We start from the raw sequence: 11,947 nt of genomic DNA on the forward strand, positions 1-11,947 counted from the left end.
TGCCAGTGAGTCAGGAGAGGGTGGATATTCATATCCTTGTTGGTATTCCCAGCTCTCTCACCAACATTTTCTAAAACATCCTCATACCATATCGTCTTTGATAACTGATCCATGTAGGTCTTTAATCACCATAACATTGGTTACTCAGAGATCCTTCTCAGGAAATCTGTACCCCTACACCCTGCTGTAGGTGTGGGATAATCTATGGCTGTAGCTAATTCTCTCTACCATCCCCAGCCACACTCAAGTACATAGGAATCAATGCACTCTCCCACAAGGCTCACACCTGGAACTTTGAGTTGTACTCAGCCTTTACTCAAAAATGGTAACATAAACCTCTGATCTGAATTCCTGCAACTGTCTAGGCTTTTTGTTTCAACCAATTCTCACCTTCTGATGTTAGTCCTTCTATCCACCCATCAAATGTATCCTTATCTAATCCGCCAATGGGGTTGCAGTTGAAGATGAAGATGGGTGAAGATGAGGTGGCAGATCTATAACTAAAATAATTCATGACTTACAACTTTTTCAAAATAGTTGCTTAAGACTCCTTTCTGGGACTTCCCTGGAGGTCCAGTGGTTAACACTTGGCCTTCCAATACAGGGGGACTTTCCAATTCTCTTTCCACTTGTGTGCCTTTCAATCCCTGGTTTGGGGACTAAGATCCCACATGCTTCACAGCCAAAAAGCAAAAAACATAAAATAGAAACAATATTGTAACAAATTCAATAAAGGCTTTAAAAATGGTCCACATAAAAAAAAAAAAAAAAAACTTAAAAAAAGACTTCTGCATTTATGTTTTTCCATTATTTTGTAAAGCAATGAATATCAAACACCTTGAATAACTACATGGGAAAGAGCAAAATGTACCAGGAACTTGAGGGAGTATCTCAGTTATCATTTTAAAATATTGTCATATATAAAAGCATCATAATACCAATTCCAGTGAGTAAAGTTATGGTACAAAACTAGAGTACAATAAGAAGACTGAAAAATATTTCAGTCATTCAGACCAAACTGTGTCTTTAATTTCCCTTCAGAATCAACTGTTTTCAGAATTATGAAAATACTTCCCTAATCAATCAAACCTTCTACACTGTTACTCTTAATCCTCATCTACATCTAGAGAGGTAACAGAATGTCTGTGCCCTGCAGCCTAAGCTCTCCAAGAGGCACTGCCGGGGCCCCATCAGGTTTGGGCACAGGCTGCAGGTGCCTGGGGAGCACTGTGTGCTCACTGCACAGAGGTAGGTGGCTGAGTCGCTGGGCTCGGAGTCTCTGATACGCAGGGAGACATGCTTGCTGGTTTTATTGGACTGTGCTGTAAATTTTCCTTCCTCTTTGTCTTTGTTGGCATACACTTGCAGCAGAAACTCAGGGCCTTTCTCAGGGTACTGTCTGTACCATATGAAGTACTGAGAAGCACTGTCAGAATAAGTGCAGCCGAGAGAGGCGGCCTCTCCCTCTGGGACGGGCAGAGACGCAGGACTCTGCTCCACTGTGTTCTGCTGGCTGCTCACCGCTGTGCAAAGAGACATAAACGTTCAGTCAGAGAAGGTGGGTTAGGTGGTGATGCTTCATCTCCAGAATTCAAGTTATCTTTTCACAGGCCTCCCACCTCTACCATCCCTTATTTAAGGGAAATAGTGTTCGTGTTTCTCCATGAGCCTAGAAGGGACAATGACTCCAAATAGTGTATTTTATGGTCCCTTAGAAATGCCCCAAACTTACAGATCAACTGAAGCCACAGGATCACTGGTAAAACTCTTGAGGATTTCATCATTCTTTCCTCCTCTTGTTCACTGAGGATTCAAATTTTAAGCCCTAAAAAAAAAAAAAAAAAAAAAAAGAGCCGAGCTCAGACATTTCAATTCTTCTGCTTTAGAAATCATAAAAAAAGCCTGTTCTATCAAAGACAAAAGAGACTTTTTTCATTACCCATGCAACACATCACCGAGCTCCTCCTCTCTCCTCCCACTTTCTCCCTCTCTCTCTCTCTCTCTCTCTCTCTCTCACACACATACACACACACACAGGAAAGAATACATGAGCAGGGTCCCTGAGAAGACACTGCCATCTTGTGGACTCAAGACCTTGATCAAAGAAATATTTGAAACATAGACCTTACATTGAGAACTTGTTGGGAGCCACGTTAGGTATTACTGACAAAATGGAGGCACAGTCCCCAGCCCCCTCTCCTCATTCCGCAGGCACGGATCCTGGGATGAAGGAGTTAGGCCTTGTAATTTTGACTTGTCTTTTCCTCTCCTCGGCTGAGTTGACTGAAAAGGAATATTAAGGTGCTTATTGGTCTTGAGAGGAGCATGAGAAGGCACAAAGCCTTCTGCAGCATAATAATATATATTATAATTTATTAAGTTAATCATTGACATTTGTTCAAGGACTTTTACAAAAGAGTGTTCCAGGATGAGAACATAGGCTGTAGCTTGAGGCCAAGGGAGGGATTGACATCTGAAGCCTATTTGTGAGGAGAATGTTTATGGCAAAGGAGTTTACTGAATTTAGGGTTTAGAAATAATTAAAATAGTGAGAAGTTAAAGATGTAAGGAATGTTGTAAAGTTAGCATATTTTACTATAGCTTATAGAAATCAGGAATTTTTAGAGACACTATAGCTAGAAGCCTTTTTAAGAGATAGTGAGCTCAGGATGTTAGGGGCAAACAGGACTTAGGAAGATAAATAGTAAACTGAGGAATGTAGCATGAGTTGCAATGTAATCACAAATTAACTATAGGACACATTAGAAGAGGTAGGTAATAGATGATAAGGCTGATTCTGAGAGAATCACTGAAGCAGGAACTCTGAAGAGCAACAATGATTTATGGAGATAATAAATCTGGGAGAGGGGGAACTGAAAATGTCAAACCGCTGGCCTAATATTTTTGTAAAAGTATAAAAGAGAATCTTAAATTTCGAATAAACAGGCAGTCCATAGAAAACTGAGAGGCTGTCTCATTGGCCGACACCATCCATCTCTTCAGGTTGAATCCCTGGTTGCTGGAGTTGGACTCCAGCAGGAACTGATGAAAATAAAATTTGCTAAGATACATAGTGAAATAATTATGGTGAATATTATAATATCTGAGATTTGATTCAAAATAATCTGTTATAGAGGGAAATTGTAGGTGAGAGTAGAGAGGAAACAATGGTCAAGAGTTGTTAATAGTTGAAGGTGGATAATATCATGTGGAGATTAATAACTCCATTCACTCTAATGTTGCAATTGTCCATATTGTAATGTATTTTACAATTGTAATTGTATTCTTGCAGTTGTCCATATGGTAATGTTTTTAAAAACAAGAAATAGTAGGTGGATTACTTGAGCTAGACAAGAAGAAATATTAATTCTTGCTAAGCAAAGAAATTCAAATAAAAATAATTGGAAATAAAAAAAAAATTAAAAATTTGAGAAGCATATGGTCCAAGTCAATGTGTGTGGGGATAGAGTGATGTCTACATGTGTGTTTTACATCAAATGGCAACACTTGTCTGATTAGAAGCAGTTTTATCTAATGGCCACTCTCTCACACTGAAAAACTAGTCCTAAAATATTCTAGTGATAGAAATCTGGGTGAGGCTCTCATGATTCAGGGGATCTGTGTAACTTTTCTTCATATCAGGCCAACACTTCTATCTTAATTCCCCACTTTTATTTTTAAAGAAATCTAATCTAACTCAAAAGAATCCTTTCAAGACACAATGACCTAAAATCTAACTGAAAAAACATGTTTCCAGCTCACAAATTGGGCAGATTTTTAACAAAGTCAAGGACTTAATTCTTAATTTCATTTTGTACCAGTGGCATATCTGTGGAATCATCGCTTACTTGGGCTGATGGTAGTAGTAGATGGACCAGCCTTCAGTACCTAGAGTGTAAATAAAACCCAAAGGACGTGTTCATGGGTCTAATCCCTCTTCTTGTACACAGCCCTGGCATCTCAGGATTAATCTCCGAAGTTATGGGTCTGGTATCAGTCTCTCTAAGAAGCTTCCCTGATGGCTCAGTGGTAAAGTATCTGCCTGGCAATACAAGAGACATGGGTTCAATCCCTGGGTTGAGAAGATTCCCCAGGAGAAGGAAATGGCAAGCCACTCCAGTATTCTTGTCTAGAAAATCCCATGGACAGAGGATCCTGGCAAGGCTATAGTCCATGGGGTTGCAAAAGAGTCAGACGTGGCTTAGCAACTAGACAAGAACAGCAACAATCACTCTCTGCCTTTCTATTGTACCCTAACCAGCAAACCAGGTTTATCAGAGGGCTACTATGCAAGAAGCTTAACTGAGTCTAACAGAAAAAGAAGCACAGACAAGTACTGTTCCTTCTCATTTCGCCTCCTGCCTCATGCCCTTGTAGAAGCTAGTGGCTAGAGACAGCAATGCAGCAGGTCCCTTTCTGCTCAAGAACTAGGTAAACAGTATCCATCAAAGATGGACTGGTCAGGTCCTCCCTATTCCCACTGATGACTGTGTAGGAAGTAGGATGAGGGAGAAGATGCTAATGGTGAGATCCTTTTCTTTAAGAGAACATTGCTTTCGACAAAACTCACACAGCTATTTCTCATTCTCCTCCTCTTCTGGGAATCCTATTATACTTATGTCAGAAAATTTGACAATGTCCCCCAGGTCCTTTAGTCTCAGTTCATTTTTCTTCATTCATTTTTCTTTCTGCTCTCTGACTGGACGATTTCAATTAGCCTATCTTCAAGTTCTTTCTCCTGTCTATTCAAATCTACTGTTGAATTTTTTTTAGAAAATGTTCTCTGTGTAACAATTTCTCTGCCCTGAGAGAGTGCTGAGTTAGGTGACATAGACAAGTCCTTTGCGTTAGTCCTAGAGGGAGCTACGAGACAGGTTAAAGCAGTGAAGCTCTGCTCTTTCATGACAAAGAGCTCTTCCCCCTCCACCACCAGAACCCACACTGGGGATGCAGGCAGCTATCTAAAAACTGTCATGGATCCAGTGATGGAAAGATGGAACAAGGGTGAGTGAAAACACCACAGGGCTTTCCTGCCATGCGTCCGTTTCCTTCTACTTATGTGTTTGCTCGGCTGCTGCACAGCTGTCTGTGGTGTGTGCCTCTGTGTACAGGTAAATGTGCTAAAGTTTCCTGTCTTTCTAAGCTGTCCTCTTCCTGGACCTTTGGCTGCAGAGAGAAGACTTTTCATGGCCTTTTTTGTCTACATCTGTTGGCATTTCCAGGTTCCTGGCTTCTCCAGGACTCACTTGGGTTACATGAGGCAAAAGGAAGCTCAGGGAACTCACTGCTCTATCATTCCTCAAGCCCCAGGTTCCTAAGCTAGTCTGGCTTCTTCTCTCCAAATTCTTATGTTTTTCTTTTACATGTGGTCCAGGGTTTCTAACTTTCCTTAACAGGTTGAGTAGGAAAAAAAAAAGTACACCTACTACAGCTTGTCAGAAGTGGAAAGAGAGCATGATGCTTCCTTCTTTCCCTGAAGAGTGAACCTCTGACCAGCTTGGCTAGTCCACCTTCTTGGCAGTAGGCAAGTCAAAATGGTGTTAAAATTATTTAATTCTTGTTCAGCCACCTAGATTCTCCTGTTGAATAAATACTGCCCTAGATTGTGGAGATAACTATGGTTTACTTGAATACACTGCTCTAAGAATTCCCTTAAATGGCCCAGTAGGCCCAAGGTGGTGAATATAAATGATCTCTGTAAATGGTGTGAAAATGCCCTTATTCCTCTTGCTCCTTATCATTCTATACAAAAGTTTTGAGTGTGATTAGGAAATGACTAGGAAAAATGGCAAAGTTATAGCTACTAGAATGATCACACCAATTTTGTGGTAGTGGAAAAGGAGCAACAACCCTGGTACTAGAGAAGGGAACACCTTAGACCCTGGAAAGTTTGTGTTTGTTCGAAGGGAAGATTGTTCATGCTCTCTTTGTATCCTAGACCCAGTACTGCAGCCTAAGCAGAACAACCATATGGTCTGTGAAAACAGAAAAATTGGTATGAATATGGCTTTTCCTGGAGTGTTCTTCTGTGCCTGATGTCATTAATGGAAGCTCTTCAACATGGATTCCCAACCCCTTATGTGTACAAACCTATAAATCAGCACAACTTTGTTTCAGTATGGCAGGTTCAAAGGCATATGCTTTTGTGTCGGCCCATCTTGAATTATGCCTCATGAATGACACTGCTCATATAACTTACTAAGTGATACAATGATGATTCTAATCAAGTTTAATAATAAATTTAAAACTGGACCAATCTGTCTCCCTTGGAGTTATATGTTTGTGTTTGGGAAGAAAGAACATCTCTCCATTGGGAAGTATGGTTGATCTTTGGTCCCTTTTTGGAAATTAAACCAAAGACCAGTGTGTCCAGTTCCCTTGCATGGGTCATAATGAATATTATACTACGTCCAAGCTGTTTATATCCTGGAACTTACTCACAGTTGACTGAATCTGGGATCCTAGGAGACACGATTGAGCTTAATCATGCAGACTGGTCTCATTCTGCTGTACAAATTTCTGCTCACAGTTGCTATTTATTCACTAAGCTGTGTTCAGCTCTTTTGGCCTGTAGCCTGCCAGGCTCCTCTGTCTATGAGATTTTCCAGGTGAGAATACTGGAATGGGTTGCCATTTTCTTCTCCAGGGTATCTTCCCAACCCAGGGATCGAATCATTGTTTCCTGCGTCTTCTGGATTGCAGGCAGATTCTTTACCACTGAGCCACAAGGGAAGACCTGTTAATGGTGGATTTAATTAAATGTTGTTAGAGGAAAATCAAATAGATTTAATCTCAGTCTTTGTCATTCAGAGAAATAAGAACAGTGGATGGAGTGGCAAACTCTCAAGAAAAATTTCTAGAAACGAATACAATTTGGAACCATGAAGTGAATGTTGTTGAAAGGCAGTTCGCTGTGAGTCTCTTATACTTACATGATGTTCTGGGTTTACCAACAACGTAAGGTCATTACCACTCAACCTGAACCATTTCTCAGAGTTGTGCTTGCAGCATGTAACCTTGATGGATGGGGTAATGTCTTCTCTGAGACAAAGAGTGAGCTTGCTTACTGCTTGGTGAAAATAGCAATGAATTCCCCAAGCTCGCTATTCATCAGCTGTGACACAATCCCATCACATGCACAGCATCCATTTACACCCCTTGAATCACCATGAGAGACTTATGGACAAAGGCAACTGAAGCAAATATGCTAGTGTTCATGCTGCTTGCTGTGTCCTAAGTAATAACACCCTTCATCTCTGACACAGGATTTGTGACTTTACTGATAGCACCAAAGAAACAACAAGCTATTAGCCTGTAAGAGAGTAAGATCTGCTGCTGCTAAGTCGCTTCAGTCGTGTCCGACTCTGTGTGACCCCATAGATGGCAGCCCACCAGGCTCCCCCGTCCCTGGAATTCTCCAGGCAAGAACACTGGAGTGGGTTGCCATTTCCTTCTCCAATGCATTAAAGTGAAAAGTGAAAGTGAAGTCGCTCAGTCGTGTGGCCAATTCTTCGAGACCCCATGGACTGTAGCCTACCAGGCTCCTCCGTTCATGGGATTTTCAGGCAAGAGTGCTGGAGTGGGTTGCCATTGCCTTCTTCGAAGTAAGATCAAGACCTGACAAAACCCTCTCTGCCACCTTTAGAGATACTATAATAAATACTTGAATTACTTTTGAGAAAAATGTTTCCCCAAACTGGTCTAAAATGGATCTTTTCTGAAGGATATTCTTTATAGCCTCACATGGGCCTTAACTATTATTTCTAATGAAATGCTTTAGGAGTTCTGTTACATACTGTAATGAAATAAAGACTCCTGGGAAATTAGTGTTACACCCTCAAATGACTATTAATCATCTGAGGAACCTAATACCAGTACACAATCAAAAGTAGAATAAAAATGAACCAGCCCTCTGACCATAATTATGATCTCTAATCAAAGCTTTAAAAAAAAAAAACTTATTTCCTATAAAATGTTTCTACCAAGGCTAATTATTTGAATATGTTTCCTGAGACTTTCTCTTACAGTAATTTGAAATCAAATTTTGACATGTGCTTATAATTATTTGACTTGAAATTCCTTTTATATTTTCCAAAGTCTTTGGGACATGTCTTTTTTTTTTTTTTTTCTCTTTTACATACTTCACTGCAGGGTTTCTAGCTTTCAAGTTGACCCAGTTCATTAAGATTACACTATACAAAGTTAAGTCAGTTGACTGACGACAGACTGAGACCCTGCATGGATCTAATTATTTACCAGAGCCTACTGAGCAAAGGAAGGCTGGAACCTGAGTCTTCAAGTAAGAGCCAGAGATAACTGAATTATACCACCTAAGAAGCAATGAGAACATATATGTAGTTAAGAGTTTCAAGGGTGGAAATGACAAAAAGGGAAAAGGAAAGCAAAGAGGGAGAAGGCCCACACAACATTTACTTAGTAGATATTTATCAACTGACTACTATAGGCCAGTCACTGTTCTAGACACTAAGAGTAAAGCCCATGAGCAGAACACACAACAATACTGACCTCACAGGATTTATAATCTAACTGGAGTTACTAGCAATGAATATATTGACATGTCAATCAAAAATATGCCTGCTCATTATGGTTATTACCATTGGGATATGACCAGGGTGTTTGATACAGAGTTAAGAAAGGGTTTGTGGATGGCTACAGTAGTCAGGAAGTTCAGCAAAAGTCAGAAGGTTTTATCTACAATACTGATATTTGGAGAAGAAAATAGAAACCCACTCTAGTATTCTTGCCTGGAAAATCCCATGGACAGAGAAGCCTGGTGAACTACAGTCCCTGGGGTCACAAAAGAGTTGGACACCAATTAGTGACCAAACATAAACAAGTGATATTTGATATCCCCTTCTCCTCCTGAGACCTGAAGGATGAAAACAGGTTAGGCTCACCAAGATCGGGGGCGGGGGCAGGGTGCAGGAATTGCAGACAAATGAAAGAACACGACCCAACGTGGGACAAGACGTGACAAGTTTAGAAAACTGAAAGATCAGCATCGTGACTGCACAGAGAGTCAGGGAAGAGAGTTATGAAGTAAGATTGAAGGGTCAGGTGAGATTCACATTGTGCAGAATCTTGTATACCATAGTCAAGAGTTTGTATTTTATTCTAGAGGCAATAGAAATCCATTGAAGCATTTGGGCAGGTAGCAACAACTTTGATTTATAATTAAAAAATCACTGTTGCTACCAGTTAGATTAGTGCTTCTCAAATTTGAAAGTGGTAGAATCACCTGGGGATTTGTTAAAATGAAGATTCAAATTCAGTAGATTTGGAGTCGATCCTGGGATTCTGCACAAGTTTTAACATTGCTGGTCTATATTTTGAATATCAAAATTCTGGGTAATAGAAAAGAGACAAGTTAGAAGGTAACCTGGATCAGAACAGTGCTTTCCAAATTTTGTTTACTACATTTTATTTTATGAAAAGATCATTTCAATTCAGTTACTCAGTCGTGTCCAATTCTTTGCAACCCCATGGACTGCAGCATGCCAGTCTTCCCTGTCCATCACCAACTTCCAAAACTTGCTCAAACTCATGTCTATATAGTCAGTGATGCCATCCAATCGTCTCATCCTCTGTCATCGTCCCCGTCTCCTTTTGCCTTCAGTTTTTTCAGCATCAGGATATTTTCCAGTTAATCAGTTTTTCACATCAGGTGGCCAAATATTGGAGCTTCAATTTCAACATCAACCTTCCAATGAATATTCAGGACTGATTTCCTTCAGGATGGACTGGTTTGATCTCCTTGCTGTCCAAGGGACTCTCAAGAGTCTTATCCAACACCACAGTTCAAAAACATCAATTCTTCAGCACTTAGCTTTCTTTATATTTCAACTCTCACATCCATACATGACTACTAGAAAAACCAAGGTTTTGACTAGATGGAACTTTCTCAGTAAAGTAATGTCTCTGCTTTTAAATATGCTGTCTAGGTTTGTGATAGCTTTGAAGCATCTTTTAATTTCATGGCTGCAGTCACCATCTGCAGTGCTTTTGGAGCCCAAGAAGATAAAATCTATCACTGTTTCCCTGCTGGGGACCAGCCCCAGCTGATCCAGGGTATTCGAAGGAGAGACGGCCTAGGCGACTATTTATATGCTAATTAGAGATATAGAGAACAATAGAATGAGGATAGCTCAGTAGGAAAATTCAGTGGAGAAAAGAGGCTGAGTAGCTTGGTTTACGTGGGAGACCAATAAAACTTCAAGACAAGAAGTTTGCACCACTTACGTAGGCCGCAGGTGCCCTCTCGAATAGCGGAAGGTGCCTCACCCTAGACACCTTCTCAAGTGGGTCTTAGAAGCCCAGGCATAATTAGTAAGCGTGGTGGGTTCCGCGCTCCAGATGGAGACTCAGCTGGAAGTTAAAGGGAAGAATGACATGGGGAGACCAAGCATTGGTGAACAAGGCCCGTAGCTTTATTTTTAACAGGGGCTTTTATACCCTAAGTTACACATAGAGGATAATAGGGGATGCAAAGTCAGCAGTCTTTGATTCTTATCAAAAACCAAGGTTTCTTTCCTGCAAATGTATCGTATACAAATGGTTTAGGTGATTTACATCATCTTCTGGCCAGAAGGCCTACTAACATTTTATGACTCTTGACAAGAACTTATCAACAAAGACTTATTTTCTCTAAGAGTAATTATTTTAAGGTTTGGCACCATCTTCCAAAGATAAAATTGCATTCCTATAGGGCGGATGTGTAATGGGCTTACAACAAAGAAAAGAATTTATTACCTTAAGGGTCTATAGTTACTAACACCAAGGCCACTACTTATTTTTTACTATATACCAACTATTAATTAATACACATTCAAGGATACAATTCAGGGGATGTGAAAACTTGGCAACAAGCATTTACTCATCAATGAAATCCTTTACTAGTTTATTCCGACAGTTTTTAACTCTCTGAGAGGCTCTAAGCTATTTGAATATCTTAAGCTTCCCGTGCCTCTGGAGGCTAGGAGACTGTAAACAATCGTATGCATAGCTGCAGGAGTCCGGGTAAGCTTGTCAGGCGAGTTAGAGAGCCATCTGAGGGGTTTGGATTTAAACACTCCTAATTGCCCAGGAACTTTATTAATTGGAGCTGTAAGTTAACTCTTTGACAGAGAGAGAGAGATGGTGGTAGGGGACAGCCCCCAGTAAAGTCAGAGGTGAGAGCACAAAGCAATAAAGTAGGCAGACTCTGGTTTTTTTGGGGGAAAATGCTCGAGAATATCCGGGCGGACTCCTGAGGCTCGATCCCGCCTTTGCGTATGCCGAGCCTCCTTCCTCATGACCTTTGTCATGAGCGGAATGCCTCACCGGCTCCCGGCATTTCCCCATCTATTTCCCATCTGCCATGAAGACCAGATGCCACAATCTTAATTTTTTGAATGTTGGGTTTTAAGCCAGCCTTTTCACTTTTATGAAAATATATTAGTTCTTATTCTCTGTGAGGTACTCTGATGTTTTCTAATCTTATTTTTTATTCCAAAATGTGTAATGACAAAAACCTTACTGATTAAAATAAAAGAAAATTAAAACTGAAAATTTTCACTTAGTAAAATGAAAACTAATTTAAAGTAGTAATATCCTGACTTGGTATAGAATTGGAAAGTCAGCAGCTTCATGGGTTGCTGTTGAAGCCATAGCTTGGTGAAAAATCTCTTCATGAAAACCAAACATTTAGTGTCATGTTTTTTTCCCTTATCCAAGCAATTTCACTTCCATTGAAACTACAACTTAAATGATGTTTGTTCATAAAAATATTGTCTATAATACTGTATAATTGGAAAAATACCAAAGAGTGATTAGTTTTTTAAATACATCTAAATAATGGAAATTAGCCAATCATTTAAAATTATGCCTTTAAGATATGTTTTCTGACATGGAAATATCTACAATGTTGAGAAAAACAAATATGTTTATA

General features: G+C 40.0%; 1 gene segment (V, D, J or C); it reads right to left on the bottom strand.

Annotated features, from left to right (window-relative positions):
* Positions 1-1,113: 1,113 nt before the first annotated feature.
* LOC109564832 (T cell receptor alpha variable 12-3-like) lies at positions 1,114-1,539 on the bottom strand. The segment is given in 1 exon segment: positions 1,114-1,539. A coding segment is annotated over 1 exon segment (426 nt).
* Between the last annotated feature and the right edge of the window lie 10,408 nt (positions 1,540-11,947).

Source organism: Bos indicus, chromosome 10, assembly GCF_029378745.1.
Source record: "Bos indicus isolate NIAB-ARS_2022 breed Sahiwal x Tharparkar chromosome 10, NIAB-ARS_B.indTharparkar_mat_pri_1.0, whole genome shotgun sequence".
Taxonomy (NCBI): Eukaryota; Metazoa; Chordata; class Mammalia; order Artiodactyla; family Bovidae; genus Bos; species Bos indicus.